A 14474-nucleotide genomic window follows, 5' to 3' on the forward strand; every position below is an offset into this window, starting at 1 on the left:
ATCCAATGGTCACTGACCACAGCAAGTGGCCATGACCGAGGCATCACCGTGCACTACTAATCACTCACATGGGGGAGATGAGCGGTGGTAACTTGATGGCTGTTTTGATGGCTGTCCTGAGGACTGAGAGACAAAGGACCTGTCCCATCAGGGGTCAGATGGCACAATAACACCCTCTGGATTTAGTGGGTAAGATTTAATGGGAAGGTCTCATGCCCTCTGCATCCTGTGCCCTAGAGATTTTCTCTGGGCTGAAAGTCTGGTGTGCTTCACAAGGTGGCCAAATACCTACTTTTTATTAGCAGTGAAGGTCAGGGAGAAAGTTAAACCCATGGACTCTGTGGTGACTTGGAAAATTCATCACACTAATTTCTCTGTGCCTTCCGGGGGGCCTCTCCGGCCCAGGCAATACAGTTGGTACCACTTTTGCTTAGTTTCACTGGAACAAGATTATCGGGATGGTGGAGAACAAGGTTACCAGGCTTTCTGAAAACCTGAAATGTTGGGAGCCATTCTGAACTCACTAGTTGAGAAAACTCCTTGTGAGATTAAGGCAAGTTTGCACTGGTCTCTTGCCGTCAGATGATGCCCAATATCCACCCCCACTCAATTATTTCTGCTTGAGCATCGACCCCCAAGGCACCTTGTTGATTGGTATCAGGAGTGACTTGTCCCCTTATTCTGGCCCTGGTATGATGATTGCACCTTGTGAAGGAAATTATTGTAGGAACTTCTTTTGTGATTATGGGAACAGACATCGTGTCTCCGGCAGGTCCTGTTTTCCTCGATACTTCCCTTGAGCTATAAACAGGCTAATGATCCTTACTCATAAAAGATTGACCTTTATGTGTACAATTCTGTTTCTACCATTGCGTTAGTCCAAGAGGTTCATACAGCTCAACATGTAAATCAACTAACCAAAAATGTTTTTCATGCCTTAGCTATTCAAGAAATCATAGACAAAAAAACTAGACACAAAGATAAATGTACTCAAAGAGGCTATTCTATGTATTGGAAATGAGCTAAACTCTTTTAAAGGTATGGTTGGCTCTCTGGTGCCCTAAGGAATATAACTGGACAATTAAGTCTGGACCAGAGACAAAGAGCCTAACTTAGAGAGAAGGAACAGATACGAGTAGAACATAAGTTACTACATATACCTTTGCTAACTGATGATGGAAAGCGTCCCTTCCTAAGGCCTATATTCCACAAACACCTTCCCTTACACTGGCAGCTGTGATGAGGATGGATAAGAGTATCTACAACTTAACCTATGACTTAATCTTAGTGTTATTAAAATGTGTGTGTTATCGTGTTTTTTCACAAAGAACACCCTGTTATTTTCTGAGTTATTCAATGTCACTATAATTGGGGTAGTTCTGCAAGAATACTTCTGTAAAAACTGTTTCCGTACACTTTCCAAAGCATCTTATCACAGAGAACTATCCATTGTAAAAATTCCATTTTCTGATGCCATGTTATTGTTTGACCTATAAATAAAGACACCAAAACCGACAGGACAGAGATGCCTGCCTGATGACCAAGAAGAATCTTGGGGCTCTCTCACTCTCTCTTGCTGACACTGTCCATCCCTCAGGGACCCCTGAACCGGCTGGAGCTGGCCTCTGGCACTGAAAGGAGAAGCCTATGAAGACAGTCTGGAGTACTGTTCTTAGAGCTGCTCCCTCTTCTCCATTTACTCTGTGTCATCACGACACAGCTGCCAGAGACCCAGCAAATGGTGTGCGATGGGGCAGGGCCCGCCCTAGGCTCTTCGGCAAGCCAATGACCACCCACGAGAGTACCCAGCCTCCCTTTGGCCCAGCTCTGTGTTTAATTTTTGGATGTGTACATCTGTCTCCTCTATTGGCAGGGGAATAGGGTCCGAGTTTAAACAGCTTGCTAAAACATTCTAAGTTCTCATCACAGAAACTGTAGCCAATGTTCACTGAGAGTTTCCTGTGGGCCAGACCCTGTGCTAAATGCTGTACCTGAATTACCATTGCTTCCTTTTTTGTTAAAGTAGTTATTTTATCTATCTGTCTGTCTGTCTCTATCTATCTATCTGTTTATTTAGAGAGCATGCATAAGCAGGGGAGGGACAGAGAGAGAGAGGGAGAGAGACAGAATCTCAAGACTCATACCAGGCTCCACCCCACAACCCTAGGATCATGACCTGAGCTGAAATTAAGAGCCAGACACTCAACCAACTGAGCCACGCTGGGGCCTCATCATTTATTCCTTATAACCACTGTGTAAGAAAAGACAGATGTGGCAGGGACCGAGTTTCCCCCACAGTGAGGGCCATGGTAGGCTGATCCTCACTTTATCTCTTCTTTAGGCAAAGAAACATTTCAATTCAAGAAACAAACCAGGACTCCTGTAACTAGGTGGTCTGCTGAGGCAGCCACGGCAGGGTGTGCCGCAGGGGACATGGAGCACTGGAGATGGAGCCTCGTGCCTCTGTATACAACAGGTGTGAACCCCACAATCTCCCCCCAGTCAGCCTGGCCTGGCTGCCCTTGAACATGGCCCTCAGGGAAGGCCGTGTGTAGGTGATTACGTGGCTGATGTAGATTTCTGCTAAATCCGTTTGTAAATCTCCCTCTGCAGCAGTTTTCTGCCTTAGCCAGAGCCTCCCATCGGTGAGGTTGGAGACAAGTGTGGAAGCAAACTGCTGCACCCCCAGGACTGTCTCCCCAGCCAGCTGGACACACCGGCAGTACCCAAGGCAGCACTGCCAGCCTCCAGAGCCCTCAGTTTGGGCAGCGTGGTCGGCTTCTGCCAGTCCATCTCTGCTGCCCTCTGGGGTCTCATCCATCATATGGAGATAATGAGCCTGTTGTTTTTGAAATCAGTCAACCAGCCTCATAATCACTTTCTCAAAAACGTTCCGGAGATTAAATGACCAACGATGACGATGGGGAAAAGAGCACAGAGAACAGCTGCAGCTGCTCATGTGTTTGGGAAGGAAATCCCTGACATGAAAACAGGACAGAGATGGGACAGCGAAGGGCTCAGGGACCTGAGGTCTCTGTCTTTACTCTGCTGGGAAAGCAACTGAATCATTTTTATTTCAGTTCCTGTGTGTATTCAGTCTGGAGAATAAACCGAGGATGAGGTGAGCTGCAGACCATGCCTCCTCCAGGTCTATGCTCCCCACTCCTGTCCCCTCACTCCCACGGCCCCATCCTGGGCACCCCTACACGGTGCTCTGAAAGAGTGTGGGACCTGGGCATGGAACGTGATCCCAGTGTGGGCCAGCTCTAACTTGGTGTAGAAACCTTGTCCAAATTATTTTGCGTCTCTCTCCATTGCCTGGCATGTGAAATGGGAACCTGGCTGTCACCCAGCCTAGTTGTTTGCTGCAAGGGGTAAATCAGGTGAGGTAATGTGAAGTGTCTAGCACAGTGCCTTGTGATTATTTTAGGTCTACTCCAGTAATCCAGGAGATTTCTCTATTTTAAGGCCAGCTAATTAATAGCCTTAATTGTATCTGTTCCCTAATTTTCCTTTACCGTTTAATCCATAGGTTCCAGGAATTAGGACATGGACATCGTTGGGGCCATTGTTCTACCCACCACACCATCTTTATTCAAGTCCCCAGAGCTTCTTATCTAGAGCCCTGCAGTGACATCCCATGGGTCCCCATGCCCCCGGTGACCCTGCACTACAATCCTTTAGATTGCTATCTTATAAGGCAGAATTAACTGGTGCATAATACAGTGCTTGAGAAATGGTAAGTGGCTACCATTTTTTAAAGTTATTTTTGAGAGAGAGAGAGAGACAGAGAGAGAGAGAGAGCGCACATGCTTGTGAGCACACAAGCAGGGGAGGGGCAGAGAGAGAGAGAAGGAGAGAGAGAATCCCAAGCACGCTCTGTGTTGTCAGCACAGAGCCTGACATGGGGCTCAAGCTCATAAACTGTGAGGTCATGACCTGAGCTGAAATCAAGGGTCGGATGCTTAACTGAGTGAGCCATCCAGGTGCCCCCTAACACTTCAACAGCCAAAAATAGTTAAAATTCAGTGCATACTCTGTGCCAGGCACACTTAAAAATACTTTTAATTTTTAACTAATTTAATCCTCAAGTAAACCAAATAAGGTATTAGTGTCATGTCTGTTTTACAGATGAGTAAAGTGAGGCACAGAGAGGCTGCCACATGCCCAAACTCATACCGTGTGGCAGAGCAAGAATTTAAGACCAGGTGGCCCAAGTCTAGAGCCCTATGCTTCTAACTACCTCATTACGGTTGAGTAGATGAATAATTTAGTCCTTAAGGACCTTTCATAGCCACTGCCTTGTGGGAGGCAGGATATTATTATATAAATAATATGGAGGGCAACTACACTCAGGTGACAATGGCTTGAACTTTTATGCCACTACTGTGTGACCCTATAAAGTTGCTGAATCTGTCTTTATTTAAGTTTCTTAATCAGAACACAGGAATAAAATCATCTACCTCAGTTACTGCATATTGTGAGAATTACATGAAGTAATACAGAAGTACTTCACACAAGGCTCAGGACACAGCGGTACTGTGTAAATGTTAACCCCTCCCTCCCTGCAACTAAGTAGGGCCAAGTGGTATAAAATGCATGGATACAGCTAATGCATCACATTCTAAGGCCAACTGTAGTTTAATGATTGGATTTTCAAGCCACTCTGTCCTAACACCACTCTACTACTTCCCTCTACCCCCTTCTATTCCTCTTAGAGTTCAACCAACCTCAATTGCTTGCTGCTCCTGGAATATTACCTGAACTTTTCTCATGGGGGCCTTTGTTGAAGCAGATCTTTTCATCAAAAAGGAGCGTCCCTTCTTATTTTATCTCCTTATCTATGCTCTTTATGGACATTTCTCCAATTCCTCCTCTGGTCACCTACTGTATTTTAGCTGCCCTTTTATGATAGCATAGCCAAACTCATGATTACATTGAGTTTCCTTACCACACCCATTTCCTCCTTTGTTCATAAGGTCCTCATTTTCTTCATCTTTCTGAGCCTCCTAGGACTAACATGTACTGGAAGTCAGAAAGATTTGCAGCAATGAGTTAATGTGGCAGCAGGGAAGGTTTGGTCTCAGCACTGGTGAAGAAGAAAACAAGGACATAGATATTCCATGTATGGCGGAAGGTCATACAGGCCCCATGAGAGGTTCTGTGGAACAGCTGGGGCAGAAGGACGGAGGATAAGGGTGAAAGAAAGACTTCATGGAGGAGGTGTCTATGCATGTGCATCACAGGGAGAGGATGGTGGGAGAGAATCTGAACAGGCTTACAAATACTGCCTGAATACCTTCAATGCATCTGTCACTGAGTAATCTCATTTTGTGTATAAGTATTTGTGCTGGGCTCTAGGACTTATTTTTGTAGTGGACAGCAGTCTCCGCCTCCCCCCCGCCCCCCGCCCCCAACACTCAATAAACTGCAGCCTTTAGGCAGGAGAGGATTTCGGTTAGGGTTCTTAGGCCATTCAGTGATGGGGCAAGAGTGGACACAAGTAGCAGCTTTCTTTGTAGAGAGAAGATGATGGAAAAACCTCCATGGGCAAGGCATTCAGTGAATGGCAGCAGGAATGCACCAACTTCGAGCTGGAAAGTGATAGGTGATCTTCATTTTGTTAATTTCAGAATTTAGCAAAAAGAGCTGGTCTCTTCTGGAGGAGTAACTCCGTGGCAACACGTGTATATTCAAGACACCTTGTTTCAACTGTCACGTGTGAGAAGGCCTGGCTCAGAACAGGCAAAAGATTTTCTCAGGAGTTTGCTGGACTGGGATATGCCAAGGAAATGTGGCTTAGTATGGCAAAGCTGCTACTGTTGTGTCTTTTTTACCTCTTCATTATCATATGATCTTTTAAGAAGATTCTAACAGCTTTCGTCAACAATATGGCTTAGAGTTAGTTTAGGAATATCCCTGGAACTCTAAGCTAGCTTGAAGTATTCTCAAGAGGTTCACGACCCTGTTGATTCCTTTTTTCTAGGAAAGGTGAAGTTTTCCTGCAGGTCATCTGGCCGACACCAACTACTCATGGAGGAGAAACTACCAGCTACCCTGAACACTCTGAGTACAGATCTTAGGCTTGGTCAACATGGGCATGTTAGAATTTTGACTTCTGTCAGGTTTAGATTTCCTACAGGTGACAGGGAGTCACAAGCATGAGTTACCTCACAGGTATAGTAAGCGAGACAAAAAGATGATGGTTTTAAAAAGCCATTGTGTATGTCATAGCTATGTTGGGGGCTTCACGGGACAAGGGAAAGAACATGGAACCAGAGTCAGAAAAAGCAAGCCACAGCTTTACTCAGCCCAGTTACCTTGTGCCAGTGATATTTAGTCACCTGGGAAGTTTTCTGAAACTGGGTAGTGGTGGCAAGAGTAAGTGAATGAACAAGTATCCCTTCACTCTTCAGAGTTCTATTTCCATCAACTACACAATAGAAGAGTGAAAAAGACCACCAGTAGTAAACTAATACATGTGAAGTACGTGAGAAATTGTCAATTTCCTATCCCATGTTATTCTCTCTAATTTCAGTATTTTATCAAATGTAAGGGTGAGAAAGGTAAGTAATGTGCACCAAGTTACTAATACTGGAAAGTATTTTGGCCCTTTTATCGCAACCGGTTATGTATTCAGAAACAGTGTCTCCATTTGATCGGTTAAAAACAACTTGAGGGGTGTGGCAGTTAAAGCATTCTCAAGATTTTCTCCTCAAATGTCAGGCATGAGTGAGAGGCTTTATGCCTCTGGTACATTTGGGAGAGGACCCACATACTGACAACCAGACATGCTTGACCATCTTCATCTCTATTTCTGGAAATCCAGAACAGGACACTTACAACACAATTCGTGAGCCGCTCAGTGAGCCACTCACAATTCTCCTTCTGGAAGGGAAGCTGCATGAGGTGAAGACATGAACTCTCACAGTCCAGCGACCTTGTTTGCACATTCTACCAGAACAGGCAGAACATGGTCTTCCAGCCTGAGTCCCGAGGTAGCAGTGCTGAAGTTGCAATCTCTAATGGCTGGACACCATTCTCAGAGTTAGGGACACTTTACACAGCCAAGTGATTTCATCTGACTACTTACCTCACGTGAAATGAAAGCGCACACGAGGGACTCCTAGTGGTGATACATTATGTTAGAAAGAACCACCCCCTTTCAAAATAGATTCTCAGCAGGTATTATGGGTCAGATCAGTCTATTTTTAGCTCTGCTTTGGCAGTAATCACAAAGGGAATCTAAACTCACTTTTGTGCTTTTAGAATCCTGCTGGCACATCATCATCAAAGACCACCCATAGAAAAATGGTGATGGAAAGCACTGATTAACGGTTGCCAGTACGACCACTGCCAAGTATCGTATCCTCTTTTCCAGAGGCTTCAACACTTGTGCTGAAAAAATGGTGACGATTCTTTCCCTTCAGAGATATTCTGACAAAGATGGAAGGTCAACAGAAAGGGCAATAAGATGTATGAACCCCCAAAGTAGTGTTTTCAGACAAACCAATCATAGCTTGACAGTCTATTGCTCTAGTCTGTGATTTGAAAGCATGTTTTAAAATGGATAGGAATAGGGATGCCTCGATGGCTCAGTTGGTTAAGCATTCAACTCTCGATTTTGGCTCAGGTCATGATCTCACGGTTCATGAGTTTGGGCCCCAGACTGGGATTCTCTTTCTGCCCCTACACTGCTTTCTCTCTCTCTCTCTCTCTCTCAAAATAAATAAATAAACTTAAAATAGATAGGAATAGGAACAAGATAAAAGGCAATTATGTTAAACCTCAGAAGTTCTCCCTTTAGATGAGTGAAATACTTGCAGAAGTTGTTACAAAAGAGCATCCTGATGATATATAATACACAGTCTTCTTCTTGAAATGTTAATGGTTTATAGGTAGATGGTTTATAGGTTAATGGTTTATACTGCTCTATAGAACAAATTATGATCTTGTTTCAACATGAGTCATAACAAAAGGAGTCACATCTACTATAAAGTGTAGAGAAATGAATTTGGACAAGGTTTGGCATTGTTGAAAAATGGAAGGTCAAAGTCCCCTAGGATGCTACATTATGAAAATCATAGCCAAAACCCAAAAGTGACCCCCATCAAAGCGCACAGCCTACTTCCTTTACTCCCTTCATATTATTATTTTATTTCCCTGCTGGGACAGTTTTCAATGCTAAGGGACCACAAGCAGAGGTGACAAAAACAATGATTGAAGGAGGGAGACAATGGAAACCTAAAAGGAAGAAGAACAGGTATCTGTTTATAGGCATTTTTAACCAGACAGACATGAAAAGACCCAAAGTAATAGATTCCTCCAGTTTCAAAAAGCTCTGAAAGTAAGTTCCTTAAATAAGAAAAGCATAGCCCCAAATACAAAATAATCACCACCAATTATTAAAGAATGCCCAGAATCCTCCTTAGAAGCTTAGACAGTCCACCTCTATCTTACAGCATTTGTCAGAAAGCCAATTCTTTTCATTATGTCATAGAAGAGCACTGTGTCAGAAGGACTATGATTGAAAGGCATGGTCACTTACTAGGGCATCTCTCTTCCTCCTCTGTTGGCTGTTCCTTCTCAGGCTTGGGAGGGCCTTTGATTTTATACACCAAGGCACGGAGTTTCCCAGCCCAGGACATGTCTTCCTCCTCCTCCTCTTCTTCCTCTAGGGGAACACCTGGCAAGTCACAGAACAGAGTGAAAACCTTCAACAATACATAAAAAAAAAAACACCAAAAGATCAAAAGAACATAAAATCTTTCCTTCCTACCCTTCTGGAACTTTCCAAAGACACTAAGGGCAGCTTTGCATAATTACTTACCTGCAGGATGTAATTTTGGCAAGTATTTTAAAAAGATAATTTCTTGTGTACAAAAACATCAAGTAATTTCAACATCTAAAATTAACTCCTTTTTTTAAAAGTTTATTTATTTATTTATTTATTGAGAGAGAGAGAGAGAGAGAATGAGTGAATGAGGGAGGGGCAGAGGGAGAGGGAGGGAGAGACCAAGCAGGCTCTGTGCTGATGCGGGGCTTGATCCCACAAACCAGGAGATCATGACCTGAGCCAAAACCAAGAGTCAGATGCTTTAACTGACAGTGCCACCTTGGCACTCCTAAAGTTAACTTCTAACCTATACCCCAGAAGGGCTGTAGAGTATCTAGAAAGAGTTAACAGTAATTCATTTCCTATGAAAAGACCATCTATTATCCATGTATTAGTCAATCCACCCACGTACAAGCAGCACAAATGCTGAGAACCAATTAAAATCAGCAGTTATATATTAAAGCAGGGACTTCTGGCTTAGGATTCTTAAGGGTGTAAGTTATCATATTTATATCACTGCAAAAGCTAAGAAGCAAAGGAGATCAGAATCCTGGTTCACCTGGGAACAGAGTCCAACCATCTAAGTAAAGTGGGTGAAGTTTATAGAAGTATCAGTTATTTTCCTTCTTCAGACACCCTGTTTCTCTTCTATCTCAGAAAAATTTCTTCTTGGTAGAAGGAGTTTCCATCATATATGGATGGGGCATATATGCTGGAATTATTTCCTATATCTTCTCAGATGCAAGTAGTCCTGGCAGAATTATTTCTTGAGACGCTAGTATTATACAATTAATCCTCAAACAACGCAGGGGCTAGAGGTGCCCACACAGCAGAAAATCCATATGTGACTCTCACCATCCACAACTTAACTATGAATAGCATACTCTTGATGGGAAGCCTTAGTGATAAACAGTCAACTAACATACATTTTTAAATGCTATATGCATTATGTACTGTATTCTTAAATTAGAGAAAGAAAGTATTATTAAGAAAATCATAAGGAAGAGAAAATACACTTAGAGTACTGCACTCTATTTATGGAAACAAAATTCTCCATTTTGAGTGGAGTGGACCCGTGTAGCTCAAACCCATATGACTCAGCAATCAAAAAGAAAACTCTTGCCATTTACAACAACGTGGATGGAACTAGAGTGTATTATGCTAAGCAAAACTAGAGGAAGACAAGTATCATAGGACTTTACTCCCATGTGGAATTTAAGATACAAAACAGATGAATATAAGGGAAGGGAAGAAAAAATAATATTAGAAAAAGGGTCAACTGCACTTTTAAATAGAAAGCTGCCTTCCCAACCCCCACTAGCTTTTAATGAAGGAATCAGGAACAGGCTTGTCTTTGATAAAGCTTTCATTGCAGAAACTCACCACAGTGAATAAGAAGGTCCTCATGGAAGTCATATAGCTCCTCTCGGATCTCTTCTGGGCAGGGGCAATTCTCTCCCAGTTGAAAGTTAAGAAGCATGTTGATCTTTGAGGGACAAAGAAGAATGGGTAGTTGGTTCTCAGTGTTGATCAAAAGAACTCAGATCCTGCCTTAGACACCTAACATCCTTTGCAAATTTTATCTAACTCAAATTTTGTAAAGATGACCATATTTAAAAGTAGCTTTTACCCTTTCTCTGATTATAATGGTAATTTATTAACTGCACAACATTTGGAAATACCTAAAGAAAATTTACTGTGGAGATCCCACTACCCAAAGAGAACCATATTTAATGATACTTAGTTTATATCTTCCAGGCTTTATATACATAGATTGAGAGCATGCATACTCTAGATAAACATTTTTGAAGTCTGATTTTCCACTTAACAATTTATCTTGAGCATTTTCTTATTTTATTGATTTTTAACAGGTACATTGCATTTCATCATATGGATGAATAGCAATCGATGTAAAACTAATGACCTGTTCAAATATATTTAAATTGTTTCCATTTTTTTGTCCTTAAATAAATTTTGTTGGCAGGTCCTTTTACCTAATTTTTGTTCACATCTCTGATCTTCTTCTTCTTTTTTTTTTTAAGGATAAACTCCTAGAAGCAACATGACTGGATCAAAAGATTTGCAGATTTTAATGGCTTCTGATACGAATTGCCAAATCACCCTCCAGAAGGCTTACAACAATTTTCATTGTTACCAAATTTATTCAAGAGTGTGTATTACTTTGCCATCTCCATTACTGAAATGAGACTTAACACATTTTCAAATATTTTCCAATTTAATGGGTGAAAAATGTCATATCCCTGTTGCTTTACTTTGCATCTAATTGGGGAGGTTGAATTTTGTTTTTCCACCCGTAAGAACCATTTTTATTTCATATTTTATAAATTTCCCATTAATATTCTTCCTCCACTTTTCTGTTGGATAATTTGCTTTTTAAAAAGAAATCAGGAGGCACCTGGGTGGCTCAGTCCCTTAAGTGGCTGAGTTTGGCTCAGGTCATGATCTCATGGTTTATGAGTTCGATCCCTGCGTTGGGCTCTGTGCTGACAGCTCAGAGCCTGGAGCCTGCCTCAGATTTTGTGTCTCCCTCTCTCTCTGTCTCCACCCCCCACTCATGCTCTATCACTGTCTTTCAAAACTGAATAAACATTAAAAAAAATAATCAGTATTTCGCACATCCCTAGACCTGCTCACCCACTGATTCCTGCTCAAATTAGCATTTTGAATACATAACACAAAATATAGACAATTACACAGAGAAGCAATTGTACTGAAATCTGGTTATCAAAATCCTAAAAAAGAAATCTGTGATATAATACCAGGTACTTGTTTATTAACCCATTGGAGAAAAAGATCCACTAGCAGGTCTCATAGCCACTGTGATCTCAAAGTGGTAATGAACGTAAATGATATTTCAAGGTATGATAATCATGTGACACAATATGAGAAAATATGCAAATTCTGTGGCTGGCAAAGTCAGGTATCTGCTTGGCTGCCTACATCAATAATTGAAAGGAACGCTATCAGAGTTTCATGAAAAGATGGCAAAAATGTGGTCACTCATTTCCTTGTCAGATTCCAGGATGTCTCTAGTCTGTCCAAAGACCCACAATCCCAGACAGTGACTACTAGGGAGACTGAAGTGCTAACGAGGGGTGATCCACTTTGCTCAGCTCAGGCAGAGTAGCCTAAGCACCAGGCAAATACACTTTCTCCTTCTGCTTAGGATTTCTAGGCTAAGAAACATCACAATCTTTTATTAAACCACGAAAAACAGCATACTTAACGTTGGTAGGAAGATGCTTATTTAAAGCTTCTACTCCAAACAGCTTTTTGGAAGTAGGTAGAAGTGTTGCTTGTAATAAAATAATATCCAGAAAATATGTTAGAAAAGTAATTTTTGTGGTTGTTCCACAATGTTAAATTATGGTAGTTACGTCGACATAGATTGATAGGTTGTTTATTAAATAAAAACAAGATCTGAAGATCTAGTTTCAGAGTCAGACAATTAAATTCTTTGCTGAAAGATCTTAGGTGGAATACTTGGGAAGTGGTGGCTCACCAGCCAGCAGGGCAGAAAACCAAAAGGGGAGAGGAGTGCCTGGGTGGCTCAATCCGTCAGTTAAGCGTCCAGCTTCAGCTCAGGTCATGATCTCACCGTTAGTGAGTTCGAACCCCACATGGAGCTCTGTGCAGACAGGTCAGAGCCTGGAACCTGCTTCAGATTCTGGGTCTCCCTCTCTCTCTGCCCCTCCCCTGCTCATACTCTTTCTCTTAAAAAATAAATAAACATTAAAAAAAAAAGTGGAATGAGCTGAATTTTCTGCTGCATGGGGCATACCCATTAATGATGGCCTCTCTTTCTCTCTCTCTCTATTATTTAAGTTTACTTATTTTGAGAGAGGAAGGGAGGTGGGGAGAGGGGGAGAGGGAGAGAGAATCCCAAGCCCAACCAGGTTCCACACTGTCAGCACAGAGCCCTATGTGGGGCTCAAATCAGGAAACATTGAGACCATGACTTGAGCAGAAATCAAGAGTTGGTAGCCTAGCCAACTGAGCCACCCAGGTACTTTTTAAAGTCTTTTTAAAGTCTTTATGATGCCAATGATGCCCTTTTTAAAGTCTAAGTCTCACTGACTGTGCATGGCTAATATGCCAATGACCACTGAACAGATTTTAGTTTTACCTACTTTTGTACTTGGTTATGTTCCCCAGGTATATGTATTTTTCATCTCTCTGAATCCTATATAGATACAAGGCTGAAAGCCTTTATTTTCTCCTCAAAGGTTACAGAAGGCTTAGATAATCATATCATTGTTTTAAAATTCTGATTCTTATGCACCCAATTGTCCACGTAATTTTGCATTACTATCCCCTGAAATTGATCTGAATCCTCCTGTTGATATTCAATTCTGAATTATTTAGAGAGCTTTACTGGTAGGTTCCTTCTAGAAATGAATATTCTGAGAAGGATGGTAGGTGGGACAGCTGAATTTGATAGCAATTAGTGTCCCTTCTTTCATTTCATTCCTAGACAAGCATCATCAGTATTACCTAGAAACTTGCTAAAAGTATAAACTAATGGGCCTCACACTAGAGCTACTGAATTAGAAGCCCCAGAGGTGGGATCAGCAAACTGTTTCATTCTGTCTTTCTGGTGATTCTGATTCCTACTCAAGAATCAAAGAGCTTAGGGGCGACTGGGTGGCTTAGTTGGTTAAGCATCCGACTTTTGCTTAGGTCATGATCTCGCAGTTCGTGGGTTCGAGCCCTGCCTCGGGCTCTGTGCTGACTGCCAGCTCAGAGCCTGGAGCCTATTTCGGGGTCTGTATCTCCCTCTGTCTCTGACCCTCCCCTGCTCACGCTGTCTCTCACTCTCTCCTAGAAATAAATAAAAATATTAAAAAAATAAAAAGAATCACATAGTCTAACACCTAAGAGAAGAATTTCTCAAGTTACATCTGAAAAGAGTCTGAAATGATTGCCAGAGGATTACTGAGAAGGCTAAAGGAGGAAGTGTTAGCAGGCCCTGGGGACAGCAGGAAAGAAGGTGGGGAGGAAGCAGGGGGAAAGGTGAGGTGGGAGCCAGTGTGGCCCTTCTAGGAGCCAGGATCAGAAGCTGTGTCCATGAGGATAGCGCTAGATGTACAACACAGGTCTAGCTGAATTAAGCAGATGTCTCAGAAAACATAAGCTCTACTCACTGGGTCACTGGCAGAAGGAAAGGAACATGGCATGAGACAAATGCAAATACCTCCCAACAATGAAACTAATGAGTCCACTTACAGAATGTTTACCATATGACAGTACCCCACTATGCAATCTAAACATAGATCTAAATGATCTCCTGTGGTCCTCCCTAGAAGGGAGGGAGGGAGACACAAACATCCTCATTTTGCAGCTGAATAAAGGGAGACAGAAAGGCAATTGGCTATGACCACACAGCGAGAGAGGGAGAGCCAGAACAGGAGCCGCGCATCCCATGGTCCTCCCTGCCTGTTATCCACAAACACGAGTCAGCATCTGCCCAGGGAAATGGGAAATGTTCACACAGGTTGTCAGTCTAAGAGCAGTCTGACAACACTTGTAAAGTCTTGGAGAGTAACCCAGGCTCCCTGAGTTTCCCACAGCACGGTGCAAATTACCTCCTCCCATCAATTCCAAGGGCTTTCTCAGT

General features: G+C 42.4%; 1 protein-coding gene across 1 annotated transcript in view; it reads right to left on the bottom strand.

The window, feature by feature from the left end:
• RYR3 (ryanodine receptor 3) overlaps positions 1-14474 on the bottom strand; it is a 364667-nt gene that overhangs the window by 165321 nt on the left and 184872 nt on the right. The window contains exons 37-38 of the mRNA XM_039247258.1: positions 10220-10322; positions 8549-8686 (exon numbers count right to left, since the gene is read on the bottom strand). Of these exons, the coding sequence (XP_039103189.1) occupies positions 8549-8686; positions 10220-10322 (241 nt within the window). The remainder of the gene's footprint in view (positions 1-8548; positions 8687-10219; positions 10323-14474) is intronic.

This window comes from Hyaena hyaena, unplaced genomic scaffold (assembly GCF_003009895.1).
Source record: "Hyaena hyaena isolate Hyena2069 unplaced genomic scaffold, ASM300989v1 scaffold_292, whole genome shotgun sequence".
In the NCBI taxonomy this organism is placed as follows: domain Eukaryota; kingdom Metazoa; phylum Chordata; class Mammalia; order Carnivora; family Hyaenidae; genus Hyaena; species Hyaena hyaena.